Raw genomic sequence first — 15,000 nt, 5'->3', positions numbered from 1 at the left:
ATATATATATATATATATATATATATATATATATACACGTATGTATATATATGTGTGTGTTTGTGTATGTATGTGTATGTGTATAATAATAGATATGTGTAGTGTATATACAAGTGTGTGTGTATGTATATATATATATATATATATATATATATATATATATATATATATATATATATATATGTATGTATGTATTTATGTATGTGTAATATATGTATATATATATATATATATATATATATATATATATGTATGTATGTATGTATGTATGTATGTATATATATATATGATATGTTTATATCTGAGTATGTGTACGTACTTATTTATGTGGGTTTGGTCATGAAAGTACTGTATGTGTAAAACTTGCTCTTTGTAACTGTAACTCAAACGGTTTCAAAATTTTGACGTAGGACTTTCTTGAAAACTAGAAATTATTAATTAACCTTTTCGTAATACATAATCACTTCCTGAATTCTAATCCTTCTTGGCGGCCATGACCTTGAATTAAAGGCATAAAAAATGTACGTAATTTTGTTTGTTTTCTCAAGGAAAATCCTTTATAAATGTTGGCTTTTTCGTATGTTAGTGCGTCCATTTTTTTTTTCTTTTTAAATAGTTATATAAGAAAGTAGGTGGGTGAGATGATTTGGATTTTTTTTCCCTATAGAGTATTGACTCGATTGGAGAATGGATTTCTTTATAGCTGATATAAGATTTACGAGCTTAAAGTTTATACGATAATTACTTTTTTTTTTTTTTTTTTGGTATTATTGACCGTGGCGTAGATAATAGTTTGGAAAATTTATTATTAATTTGAGTAATATGAAGTGTGGTTTGACCATAATTTTATTCATATAAAAGTTACATATTTCGTGATTGAATTATTATTAAAATTATTATTATTTTTATTAATATTATTAAAATTGTTATTATTATTGAAATTAATGTTATTAAAATTGAGTATTATGAAGTGTGATTTGACCACAATTTTATTTATATAAAAGGTACATTTTTCTTGATTAAAATTATTATTAAAATTATTATTATTATTATTATTATTATTATTATTATTATTATTATTATCATTATTATTATTTTTATTTTTGTTGTTGTTATTATTATTATTATTAGTAGTAGTAGTAGTAGTAATAATACGAAAATTACATACTTTTCTTTGACTTTTCGGTATCTGGCATTCTTAGCCATGCAACAAACAAGCATTTTGAGCAGCAGCGGTCTGGGTGGTTACTGTACGGCGCTTCTCTGCACTATCGTCGACCCTCGGGCGTTTCTGATGACATGTGCAAACAGTTCCGTTTGAGGGGAAAAGGTGGGAAGGCTGAGGGTTGTAAGGTGGAGGGGGGTAGGTAACCCCCACCCCCTGAAGTAGGAGGGGTTCAACAGGGGCGCCTGCTCCAAGGGACATCATCTTCCCAATACTTAAAACTTATTTGTGTTTTTTTTGGGGTCTTCTGATTTGTTGTGACGTTTAAAAGACATCATCACATTTTTTAGTTTTTTGAGTTGTTATTTTTTATTTCGTTATTCACATGAAAATGTGAAATAGGTGAAATGTGTTCAATGTTACTGTTTAGTTCAAGGAGCTTTAATGTGTTCACTAATCAACTGCCAACCATTCGTTAGGGAAAAGAGGTGTCGCAGTGGATGCGCGAGTAAGGCGTGCGCACTGACTTGACTTCCCCCAGTTCCACCAGGGAGACCCGCCGGGACGCATCGCCCTCTTGTCCTCCGTCTTCTTCTGCGTCAGCCTCGCCGTCAGCGTCACCATCGTCGTCGTCCTTTTGGTCTTAGAGGCATATATCCACCCTTGCGGCCCCCCATCCATCCCACTGGAGAGAGAGAGAGAGAGCCTCTTCTTTACGTTTTGATGCCCATGCCTCCTGCAGGAGACGCAGTCGTAGTGCTCTTCCGTCAGACTGAATAAACAGTGGGCGTTCGTGTGCGTGCGAGGAGGTGGTGGTGGTGCTGGCGGGGGGAGTGAGCGAGGAAGCTCAGTATACTGGAGTAGAGGCCTCCTGAAGAAGTGATAACAGTGGTTGTGTCGGATCCCAAGAGTGAGGGCCGGTGGCACTGTGAGTGGGGATAGCTAGCCTCGGCCCCCCCTCCCCCTCCCCTCCCCCCCAATGAGGGTTCTGACAGCTGCCCATGACCATGCTTGATGGGTCTGGGTCTGGGGCGGGGGTGCACCGGCAAGGGTCAGCTCGGGGGGGGGAGGGAGCAGGATGCCCCGTGGGGCCCTCTCTCTCCCTGCCGGCGGTGGCCCTAGGCATCGAGCTCACCGACTTGGCGAACGCCTTATGACGCCTGGCCTCATGTGACCCGACGATGCCCGAGGGCCCGGCCCCTGAGTTACCGCCAGGGGCCCGGATCCGCCGGAGTTCATCCGCCAGGGCAACACCAAGGGCGTCCCCAAGAGCTTCACCTCGTTCCTCTCCACACAGCAGTCGCCATGGGTCACTCCGGCGGGAGGGCGAAGACCATCCTCATGCCCTGCTCATCAGCACGTGTAGCCGCCATGGGTCGCTGAGACGAGAGAGTGACGACGCCGCCCTGCTCATCAGCAGCTGCAGTCGCCATGGGTCACTCCGAAGGGCAAGCGATGACACCCTTCTGATCACTACCCCAATTCACCTGGAGCCAAGGGTGGTGATAGCGGGCCCGAAGATGCACACACTGCCGTTGCCCTTGGGCGATGGCGAGTACTTGGCTTTGTCCCCCCTTGGCACCCCACTGCTGGCTACGCCCGTTTCCCCCACTACGCCCACCCCAGCCACCCCCGTCTCGCCGATCATCCCTAGGATTATCTCCACCAACTGGGAGTCGTTAGGAGCCTACGACCCCTACAGGTAGCCCGGATCCCCCCAACCTACCGTATCCCTAAGAACCCCCCCCCCCTCCCCCCTTCATCCATTCAGGCAAGGGCCTGAAAGCATGAACCCAGTTGACCTCTTTGTTGCAAAAAACCTAGGTCATGACCCAGCAAAACTCCTACATATCCCAGTTCTATATGATTTGTGCTCAAAACTGGTGTCTTTCAGTTTTGTATTCCGTGTAGCCCTGTCCCTTTTTTAATGAAGCATGACCTGAATTGACCCTGGTGCCTTGATACACAGTTTGTGAAGCTACAGTGAAATGTGGAAATACCTTAGAGAATGACTTGCTTACAATGACCGTATGTTCGACAGAGGTCAAATCCCTTTTGACTTAACTTTTGTTCGGGTCCTGAGGTCACACGTCCCTTCTAAGTCAGGTCACTGACCCACCCAACCACCCATCTTTGTTATCATTATTATCATTACTATTCCCTGATTCTGTTGCTTGGTAAAAAGTAGAAAAGAAACCACCTCTATCCACCCGGTAGCAAAGCCGAGGTCGAAAGAAATTCGTGTGTCTGTGTGTGTATTTTGTTTTTCCCTCAGTTATCAAGAGTCCCTCTCAGTTATTTCTTCGTCGTCACCCATGTCAAGATTTCGTCATCCACAAGCCTTATCGTTTTGGTCATACCGCAGTAAGAACTGTGTTGCTTGCTTCCACGACGTAGAAGACAGTTTTCCAAATATGAAGGAAACTTATTTGGACTTCTTGTATTTTTTTTTCCTTGTGATTTATGTAGTTCCGGTATTAGAGACATGTTTACCGAACTCTTCCCCTGCCTTGATGATTATTCATCTCTGTATTTTATTGTCCCCTTTTGAAATAGTGTTTGAGTATTTTGTTTGTCCACACGAATGTTTATGCCCAGTGTCTTATGCATTTGTATTTTTACAGTGTCACTGAATGTTTTGTGTCTCATTTTTTTGTAATGAATATTATGGAAATGTTTTGAGTAAAATTTAGTGTATTTCGGTGTTTTATAGCTTTTATGACAACCATTGACCATTTATCCCAAGAATATTGAAGATATGGTCACTAATTCCTTTGCAGGTACTAAGCAACATCTGTACTGTACCTTAGCAAAATTGATTTTACCTTTGCACATATAACAAGAATTTTGCACCTGCATTTTTAAGTAATGTTTTGAGGTTCTTATTCTTAAGTTTTTTTTTTTATGGAACCTGGAAATAAAGATTTCAGTTTATTTAATTGCAATTTCAAAATCGCCTAAGTCTTGTAACACTCAATATCATAAGAGTATTTTAAGTATCCTTTAATAAATTTAAGAAGCTGCTTTTGATGAAGGTAAGTCAAAATTGGTACTAAATGACATGCAAACAACCCCCTCCCCTACCCTCTTTCACTTAAAATTAAGTAAACCTACCACCCTTTGCTTTAAGCGTCTTATAGAAAATAAGTGAAAAAAAAAAATTATCATTATAATTTTCCAATTGATTCATATGAGATTATAAAATACTGGTGTATATTAAAGGGCTTATTATTATTATTATTATTATTATTATTATTATTATTATTATTATTATTATTATTATTATTTTTATTACTTTCTAAGCTACAACCCTCATTGGAAAAGCAGGGGGCTATAATCCCAGAGGCTATAACAGAGAAAATTGCCCAGTGAGGAACGAAAACAAGGAAAAATTAAATATTTTAAGAACTGCTCTTATCTTTTAGATTAAAAGATTGCTGTTTATGTAAATAATTTAATATATAATTTTTTTTCGTAAATTTAGACTCAATCTTTTTTATATTTATAAACAGTGCATAACGTGACTAGTAAACAGCTTGCCAAATTGTTCGAAAGGAATAAACATACCCTTAGGTAATAATTAGTTTACAGAATTGAATTTATTATCAATCTGATTCTCTCTCTCTCTCTCTCTCTCTCTCTCTCTCTCTCTCTCTCTCTCTCTCTCTCTCTCTCTCTAACGTGACCTTGGCAAAAGTATTGCAAATTTTGCGAAAAGGTTTATTTGCTATAGAATCAACTTACGTCTTTTATGTGTAATTTTGGCTGTGTTAGAACCTATTTATTCCGTAATATTGTTTGCGTTCGGCGAAGACTTCCGGTTTTATAAAGCTTTAATATTTTCCGCACAGAAAATGTTTTCTTTATTTATCGAATATTTTTTGTCAAACCAATAGCTTAACAAGTAATAATAATAATAATAATAATAATAATAATAATAATAATAATAATAATAATAATAATAATAAACATATCCAACTATAGGTCTATGGATCTCCAGTGCACAAAGTAGAAATAGCTAAAAAGATGGAGTTTTTGAATGAGCCATTATATGAGAATTATTTGAATAAATCTCGCGCCCACATAGCATCTTACAGTAGACATTACTGACACTACTTGTTTCGTAATGGGGTTGAATTCCTTGCTGGGAAATCCTTTTTTTACCTCCGCCAACGAAATTGGAAGGAGGTTATGTTTTCGCCCATGATTGTTTGTGTTTGTGAACAGCTTCCTGGCCACAATTTTAATCGTAGAGTAATGAAACCTCAGGGATTAAATGTTATGTAAAAAAGCTGGAAATTATTAAATTTTGGAAGGTCAAGGTCACGGTCAAGAAAAATTTCCAATTTACGTAATTAGCCATAAGTTTGGACATCGCTGCCACAGAGACTTCAAACTTGGTTCATATTTGAGTGTTTGAAAATCCACGCCAATTAATACATGTTAAGGTCAAAGGTCAAGGTAGAGCAAAAAATTTAGAAATAAGCTGCCGCGGCGGAGGTCTGCGCTCTACTGAGTGCCCCTCTATTTTGGATTTTTTTTTCTCAAGGAGGAAACCTTTAAACGCATATTTTTAACCATAAACTCAGTTTAATTCTGAGAGTTTTCTATGGTGTTGCGTAACTATAATGTCGTTTTGGTAATGTTAAAAGTACACAGAAATTATACAAAAAAAAAAAAAAATGAATGGGTAAAGTTTTGTAAGAGAACCTTTGGAATAATAAGATTTTGTGGAGTCTTATAGATTTTTACTCAACCAATAAGTTGCTTTTTAAAGTCAGGGAAAACATTTCTTCCATAACTAGTAGTAATGATCATATCAAAGAAATGATAAAAATAATAATAATGATAATAATAATAACAATAATAATAATAATTCCCTTATTCCACTATACAATTGGTATTCTGTTACATAGAAAATGTATTTACATTAAAAGGTTCCTATATAGTAATTACATTTAAAATACATCTAGGATGGCATTGCACGACGATCTAAAATCCATTATGATAGGAAAACTAATAAAATATATTATTACAAGATCTATCAGTGGATTAAATCTCTTATATGTAAACGTTTTCTAATATAAGAAAAAAGAAGAAGAATTAATTTCCTTTAAACAGACGGAAGTCTAAGGACGTGTCTGAGGCCTTTGTCCTGCAGTGGACTAGTAACGGCCGATGATGATAATGAGGCGGCGTGTGAAAGAAAAACCTATATAAATCGCATTCATTTAATTTTATTTCAAAATTTTAAGAAAAAATGTAAACATATATAATTTTTATTTAAAGTATTTTATTTTAGATTGAAAAACAATGATCAAATCAGAATTTATAAAAGATTTCTTATGGAATAATTCTCTCTCTCTCTCTCTCTCTCTCTCTCTCTCTCTCTCTCTCTCTCTCTCTCTCTCTCTCTCTGACCGAGGCCTATTTCGTCAGTAGGCATATTATTATTATTATTATTATTATTATTATTATTATTATTATTATTATTATTACTAGCCAAGCTACAACCCTAGTTGGAAAAGCAAGATGCCGTAAGCCCAAGGGCTCCAACAGGGAAAAATAGCCCAGTGAGGAAAGGAAATAGGGAAATAAATAAATGATGAGAATAAATTAACAATATATCATTCTAAAAACAGTAACAGCGTCAAAACAGATATGTCCTATATAAACTATTAACAACATAAAAAATGATGATGAATAACGCATAGACTATATATGAGAATAAGAAAAGGACCTTGCTTTTAACGCCATTGCGTACTTGTTTTTTCGATGTATATTCTTTAAAATCTAATGGATTTGTCTTTGTAATTGACAGAATCTGAAGTGTTATGACAGAGATAGCCTTATGGTTATTCTACGTTGGCTCTAAATCCTACTTGCCAAGTATAGACTTGTCTAATAGACTTGTCAGTTGTAGGTCGAAACAGTTTACTGAAACAAGTCGATCCACAAAGTTAGTGGAGTCTAGCTCTCACCTGGTTTCAAAACACACACTCTCTCTCTCTCTCTCTCTCTCTCTCTCTCTCTCTCTCTCTCTCTCTCTCTCTCTCTCTCTCTCTCTCTCTCTCTCTCTCTCTCTCTTGTAGTTATTATTATTATTATTATTATTGATATTATTATTATTATTATTATTATTATTACTTGCTAAGCTACAACCCTAGTTGGAAAAGCAGGATGCTATAAGCCCATGGGCTCCAACAGGGCAAATAGCCCAGTGAAAAAAGGAAAGTAGGAAAACTAGAAATTTTAAGAAGAGTAACAACATTAAAATAAACATTTCCTTTCCTCACTGGGATATTTTCCTTTTAAGAGTCCTTCACTGTTTAAAAAACCGTAATCTTAATCGGAAATTCTCCATAAGAATATACTGTTCTCAGCTGTATTTCAAGTGATACAGGCGACTGTAATATATACCCTACTTTGTTATTATCTTTTACGGGTTGGTGACCGTAATATCACTCCTTACGGTCAATGTCTGGCAACATTTATTCCAAGATTTTTACCGTATTTTGCGGTAAATTTTTAACAGCGTTGGGCTTGTAGCATCCTGCTTTTCCAACTAGGGTTGTAGCTTAGCTAATAATAATAATAATAATAATAATAATAATAATAATAATAATAATAATAATAATAATAATAATATCTCGACTTACCATGTGTAATAAGCTATAGAGGAGACTTTAAACCCGATACTGAAAACTGCAAAAAGTTAAATGTCGACTAGAAAGGAACGTTCAATGCTAATCCTGTGGTTTTTTTTTTTTTTTTTTTTTTTTGAGACCCTCTTCGTTTTTCTTCGGAAAGAAATAGTACTGATCATGCTACTAATATTTTTTCTGACTTTTTTACACTCGATATATAGATGGTGAGAAAAAAAAATGAATTAAAAATGGAAAAAAAATACTGGTTAGGTCAACCGTAAAGATTCATTAAGCCCGAAGATAAGATTACTGAAATCATTTACCATTTTAATGGCAAAGACTGAATAACTCTCTCTCTCTCTCTCTCTCTCTCTCTCTCTCTCTCTCTCTCTCTCTCTCTCTCTCTGTCTCTCTCCAAAATTTATCGAGTAATTCCGTATTCAAAGTTTTTGATGAATTTAACTGAAAATAGTATAATGTCCCATCTCAACATAGTCATGCCAATCCTTTGTAAGTGTTATTTATTAAGTAATTTTTAGCTTCAGTTATTAAGTAACATAACTGAGACTCTTCACCATAGAAATCCTAAAAAAAAGGAGGATAAATTCATCTTAAATATGACAACATTGCCAGTAGCCATGAGACCCTAACCCGGATGCTGTTATCAGGTGTGAGTTGCCACATAAGAATTTTATTTAGACTATTTTCCTTTGGTATTATTCTCATCGGAAGAATTACTGTATTTCTTATTTAAATGTAATTTACTATTTTTATTAAAGAAATAAGTCATTGCCAGTGTTTGTTTTGCATTAGCCTAATAGGGTAATAAGTAAAATTCATTAGAGAATATCAATATTTTGCGTTGCCAATATTCGTAGTGGAATTTTCGTCTTGTTGTTTTAGGTACAATATCTAACTTCAAGGGAATTATCAGTGAATTTAATTGACAATATATTTGCTTTTATTTATAAAACCTTCGACATGAAATATCGGTTTCTGGAAAAAAGTGATCATCTATAATGTATATGTATATATATATATATATATATATATATATATATATATATATATATATATATATATATATATATATATATATATATACATTTATATATATGTGTATATATATACATATATATATATATATATATATATATATATATATATATATATATGTGTGTGTGTGTGTGTGTGTGTGTGTGTTTGTGTATAAAATATGTGTCTGTGTGCACATACTGTTTGATGTATATATATATATATATATATATATATATATATATATGTATGTATGTATGTATGTATGAATATATATATAATATATATACTGTTTTAATGTAAATATTTACGTACATTTTTAAGTAATATGCGCTATCATATAGACGTGCATTGCTCACATTTAATTACGTGCTGATGTGTGAAAAGTTGTTCGCAACGAATCCGGAGATAATTAGGTAACGAACTAATGCGGAAGCACGTGATACATTGAGACCCTGGTAGCATAGGGACTTGTAGCCGTAGTATATTGTTTTCAAAGGTATTCACTCCATGAATAATGTATAATTGAATAAATAATGTATCGCCGGATGTTCTTGGCACCCTGGACCACAGATTAGATAATGTTATACTGCACGTTATCGCATTGTAAGTGTGCAACCGGGCTAAGACGCCAGCTAGCATCTATCAGTAGTAGTTGTACTGTTGTACAGGAAGAGCGTAAGAACGCTTGTGTCGTTTACCCGCCAGATTTGTGGCCGTGTTCATTCGTAGTCGGAGAATGAATACATTTCTCTGAGATGAGTGGTAACAGTGTTGACCCTCGCGTGAAGTGTTCCTCGGGTCAGTTGCCAAAAGCTAAGAAACCCCTGGAGAGGCTAAAAGCTCGCGTGCCCAATTTCCTGGAACTGGATAGAGAAAACGCCCTGTGTAGAGATGACGGTGGATTGAGTGATCAGTCTAGAAATATTCATTTTCCCCCTGGAGAGCAAACATTGCTTGATCATGAGTATCCAAGCCAGGCCTTTTCAGATCCCGTTAATACAATTTTCTCTGTGATAAATGTTTCTAAAGACTGTGTGGCATCTGCCGAAGCCTCCAGAGACGAAAATTTGAAAGATTTTCCCAAGGATGTGAATCCAAAACGCACCGGAGGTGTGTTTACAAACGTTGTCATACCAGATGTCGGTATTACTGATACACTAAAAGCATCTTGCTCTTGTAATTCAGATAGTGAAGAAAGAACTATATCACATTCTCAATTCAGTAATTTAGACTACTTGGATGAATATAATAAGGTTCCTGTTCTCTCAGGTCGTCCCATTAATAAAAAGCCAAGTTATAAAACGAAATTAAAATATATATCACGAAAAAAGAAATCTGTTAGTTTACTCTTATCAGGGGAAACGTCAAGCAGAAATCAGTTTTCAAATCTACACAGGCGCTCTGTAAATTCGTGTCATGTCAGTCCAAACAGAAGCAAGGAGGATACCTCTATAATGCAAAATGCCAAAGTTCCATTTACTATGTGCCGATCTCGCGCTGCACCTGCGTCTGTTAAGAAGGCTTGCCTAGACACTGAAGGTGAAAATAACGTGCATTTGCTCAAATACCATATTCCAAGCGCCCACCATTTTGATGTAAGTGATTGGCGAAGTAGGAGAACTGCTGCTATCTATGGGAATGCCCGTCAACGTAATAGGTCTTTTTCAAATACCTCTGCGGCTGATTATAGTGCAGGCATTGCTAACAGTTCATCCTCAGAACAGGCCCTTGGGTCATCCGGAAGGTCAGCTAGTGATAGTATTGTCCCAGAGATTTACCGTTGGGGATGTCTGGAGGATTCCTTGGAAAATCAAAAGTGTATGCACCCAAGGCTTGAAGATGAAAACTTGTGGATAGACCAATTGCCCCACGCCAGAAACTTGGAAATTTCTAACATGCAAAGAAGTTTGTTTCTGGAAACGTCCAATGTCGCGGCTTATCTCATGGGATCTCCGTTTGGTTGTGATATAGGATCTATTTCAAGAAGGTAATCCAGGTATATATATGTGTGTGCTTGTGCGTTAATTATGGTGTAAAATTGTTTTACGTATTTTAAGTTGAAATTGGTTAGTAATAGTATTTTACATTGTAAGGTACAAAGTTGTATTTGGTAAAAGCATTTTACATTAGATGTAACAATATTCTACATTATCTAATATATAAGTTGTATTCTATCAATAGTATTTTGCATAAGTTAAATTAGATTTAATAATCACCGCATACACTTGTATATATGGTCAGTCTCTAAGGCATTGTCCTGCTTTCTAGGGAAATGTCACTGTCCCTTGCCTCTGCCATTCAGGAACGTATTTTAAACCAAAAAGGAAAGGCATAATTTTCCCCAAATCACGAGGAGATAACTGTATAGTCTCCTTTCAAATTTATTCGAGAGAATATTTTATTTAGGACAGACAGTAATTGCCTATTTTTTCTAGTTCGATTTAAAAAATCAGATTATAAAGTAAATTTAAATATGCAGAAAAATTAATTTGATATATAACCTTCCTCAAAACAAAAACAGAGTAGTATATCACGGTTTTCTATCATCATAATGGAGCGAAGAAGTGACTTTACTGTAAAGCGAAGTGAGACAAAAACGCTACAGAAATAACTATACTAGATTTTTTTTTATAATGAAGTGCATTTGCACGGACTCGCGGGGGTGCCCTTTTAGCTCGGAAAAGTTTCTTGCTCTCTGATTGGTTAGAATTATCTTGTCCAACCAATCAGCGATCAGGAAACTTTTCCGAGTTAAAAGGGCACCCCTGCGAGTCGGTGCAAATATGCTCCACTAAAAAGAAATGACTATAGTAATGTTTTTATTACATTCTAATTGCATTACAATTGGGAGAAATCTATAGGGTTTGCTTGGTGATATATTATTTTATGGTAGCCTATTGGAAACGTCCCTATTTGGCGATCTACTAGATTTAAGGTTTAAAGGTTTGAAGGTCGCTCATGAATGGCAGAGGCAAGGGACAGTGACATTGCCTTAGCAATCAGGACAATGCCCTACAGACTGCCCATATATTATATGATCAGAGCCCAAGCCTCCTTTCCACCTAAGCTAGGACCAGGGAGGGTCAGGCAGTGGCTGCTGATGACTCGACAGATAGATCTATAGGCTCCCCCAAACCCCCCAACCTTAGCTCATAAGGATGGTAAGGTTCCAGACACTAATGGCACTAACGAGTCTGAGCAGGAATCGAACCGCCGTCTGGAAAACACCAGACAGAGACGTTACCAATCAGGCCACAAGAAGTCCCTCTCAAGCTCGATAGTTTCTTGTAGTGTCCGCAACCTCACCATCCTTGTGAGCTAGGGATGGCTGGTTTGGGGGAGCGCATAGGTCTACCAGCTGAGTCACCAGCAGCCATAGCCTAACCCTCCCTGGTCTTAGCTTGATGGAGAGCGGTTTGTGGCCGGATCATAGTGGGTAATGTCACTGCAACTTGTCTCTGCCATCCATGAGCGGCCTTTAAACCGAATAAGAAAAGTAATCTTGCAAAGCTCTGATCAACGTTAAACTGAAGCCACCTCTTTATGAAGTCTTCGTGTGCAATAACCTTGCAATACTCATATAACAACCAATCCAACGAGGAGTTAATCACCCTTTGTTCCACATTTAACGACTCGTTAAGTACACGCAATAGACTACACTTATTAGAATGTTCCTTATCCTCTTGAAGAAATACAAAAGCATATTTTTTTTGTTCTTTTCCCAACTGCCTAATTGCAGCCTTCACTAATTAACATTATGCAATCAAGCGAAAAATGAATAGGTGAGTCAAGCCTATACCAAGGAAAGGATTATTAGCATTTTTTATTTCATGCAACGATTTATTAAGGCATGACCATAATTCTTTAATTATTATTAAAATTTAAGCTTCAACCTTCTTTAATTATTATTAAAATTTAAGCTTCAACCCTAGTTGGAAATGCAGGATGCTATAAGCCTAAGGACTCCAACAGGGAAATGAAGGCCAGTGAGGAAAGGAAATAAAGAAATAAATAAATTAAATGAGAAGTAATAGACAACTTTAATATGATTTATGTAAAATGATAACAACATTGGATTAAAACTTTCAAATATTAACTATAAAGAAAAAAAAACAAGAGGAAGAAAAATAAGATAGAATAGTGTGCCCGAGTGTACCCTCAAGCAAGAGAACTCTAACCCAAGACAGTGGAATACCAAGGTACAGAGGCTATGGCACTACCTTTATTCATATTTAGTTTAGTCAAATCTCTATGATTAATTTTCCATTTTCGCATTTTCCGTTTATATATATATATATATATATATATATATATATATATATATATATATATATATTATATATATATATATATATATATATATATATATATATTATATATATATATATATATATATATATATATATATAGAATCCATCAACAAATACCTAAATAAACTATCACAGAGGTTGGTCATGAGAGAGAGAGAGAGAGAGAGAGAGAGAGAGAGAGAGAGAGAGAGAGAGACTCATTGGTAAGGAATATGTCGAAACCCTATTTGGTAAGAACTGATTTTTCAATCTGTCAATATTGTACCGCACGTGTTTCATACACGCTCGTACACTACAACGGTTTTGATTTTTTATCTTATCACTCTTCCTTTCCTGCACTGTTAATAGACCATCCTGGGTTATCATTATAGTTCATGCATTATCATGATTGAATTTTTTTGCGACGTTCTTGCTCGCAAGTCGCTGTATATAAACTCGATGATTGTTTAATAAAGTTTAGTTCCATTCACCTCGCCTCTCAGTTATCACCTAACTGGCCAGGATATTGGTAACGTCCCTGACTGGTGAACGCCAGTGAAAGCTAAGCAAGAGTGTTTGGGGGAGCCTATAGGTCTATCTGCCGAGTCATCGTCAGCCATTGCCTGGCCCGCCTTGCTCCTAGCTTGGGTGGAGAGGGGGCTTGGGCGCTGATCAGATAGATTATATATATATATATATATATATATATATATATATATATATATATATATATATATATATATAATCTATCTGATCAGCGTCCAAGCCCCCTCTCCACCCAAGCTAGGAGCAAGGAGGACCAGGCAATGGCTGCCGATGGATCAGCAGATATATATATATATATATATATATATATATATATATGGTCAGTCTCTAGGGCATTGTACTGCTTGATAAAGCAGTGTCACTGCCCCTTGCCTCTGCCATCCATGAGCGACCTTTAAACTTTTAAACAGGACCAAGTGGAGGCAATTGAGAGCCCACGTCGAGGAAATGGCACCTACATAGATAGATAGATAGATAGATATCGATATCCATTTCGTGAAACCACAATTATAAACACCGTTCAGTTTCTCCTTTTCACGTTTCATGAAACCGCGATGGCTAGGAATGATGGAAATACCAACGGGAAAGGAGTGATGTCTTTCAGTTTTTCATGTTTCAGTTTCATGAAACATTAATTTAAAGGAATGATGGAAACACCCTCAGGTAAAGGAAGGATTACCTCCAGTTTTTCCCCTTCCCGTTTCATGAAACCTCTATTACTAGGAATGATGGCAATACCAAAAGGGAAAGGAGTGATTACTTCCAGTTTTTCAGGTTGCAATTTCATGAAATTTCAATTATAAGGAATAATGAAAGCACTCACGGAGAATGTGGAATTTCTCTTCCCCTTCCATGAAATCTCAATTGCAAGAAATGAGGAAAACACCCAACTAGAAAGGAATGATTATCTTCTGTTTTTCCTCTTCCCCTTTCATGAAATCTCGATGGAAAGGAATTTGTTTCGGACCCATCTTGCAAGGAGTCAGTTCTCGGATTTTTTTGTTACTCGCTTGAAGAATAACATGTCTTTTATTATTTGTTTTCTTCAGTTTTTGAGATGACCATTTCTTTATATATGATCGAAAGAAACTTAACCTGATTTGGTAGAAAAATATGTCATCGATTTGAGAAAAGAACTGTATTAAGAGACTACAGATAAGTGGTCTTTTATATTTTTAAAGTTTAAAGTATTATTGATACAAAGGAAGAAACTTTGTATGGGTTAAGAAAAACAAGCAGGAAATTGATTAAAAAGAAATTTGCCGTACAATTCTTCTCCCAAGGGGTTAACTACTACACTGTAATTTTTCAGTGG

At 36.2% G+C, this 15,000-nt stretch overlaps 1 protein-coding gene across 2 annotated transcripts in view; it reads left to right on the top strand.

Annotated features, from left to right (window-relative positions):
- Positions 1–15,000, top strand: part of LOC137645608 (uncharacterized) — a 263,928-nt gene that overhangs the window by 229,259 nt on the left and 19,669 nt on the right. The window contains exon 3 of one of the 2 annotated variants that reach the window (XM_068378406.1): positions 1,645–2,871. The exons of the other annotated variant lie outside the window; for it this stretch is intronic. Coding sequence (XP_068234507.1) covers positions 2,347–2,871 — 525 coding nt within the window. The 5' untranslated portion in view covers positions 1,645–2,346. Of the gene's footprint in view, positions 1–1,644; positions 2,872–15,000 lie in introns of those variants that run through there. 2 annotated transcript variants of the gene reach the window in all.

This window comes from Palaemon carinicauda, chromosome 8 (assembly GCF_036898095.1).
Source record: "Palaemon carinicauda isolate YSFRI2023 chromosome 8, ASM3689809v2, whole genome shotgun sequence".
Lineage (NCBI taxonomy): Eukaryota > Metazoa > Arthropoda > Malacostraca > Decapoda > Palaemonidae > Palaemon > Palaemon carinicauda.
The sequence above is the reverse complement of the archived record's forward strand: the minus strand, read 5'-3'. Positions and strand labels throughout refer to the sequence as shown.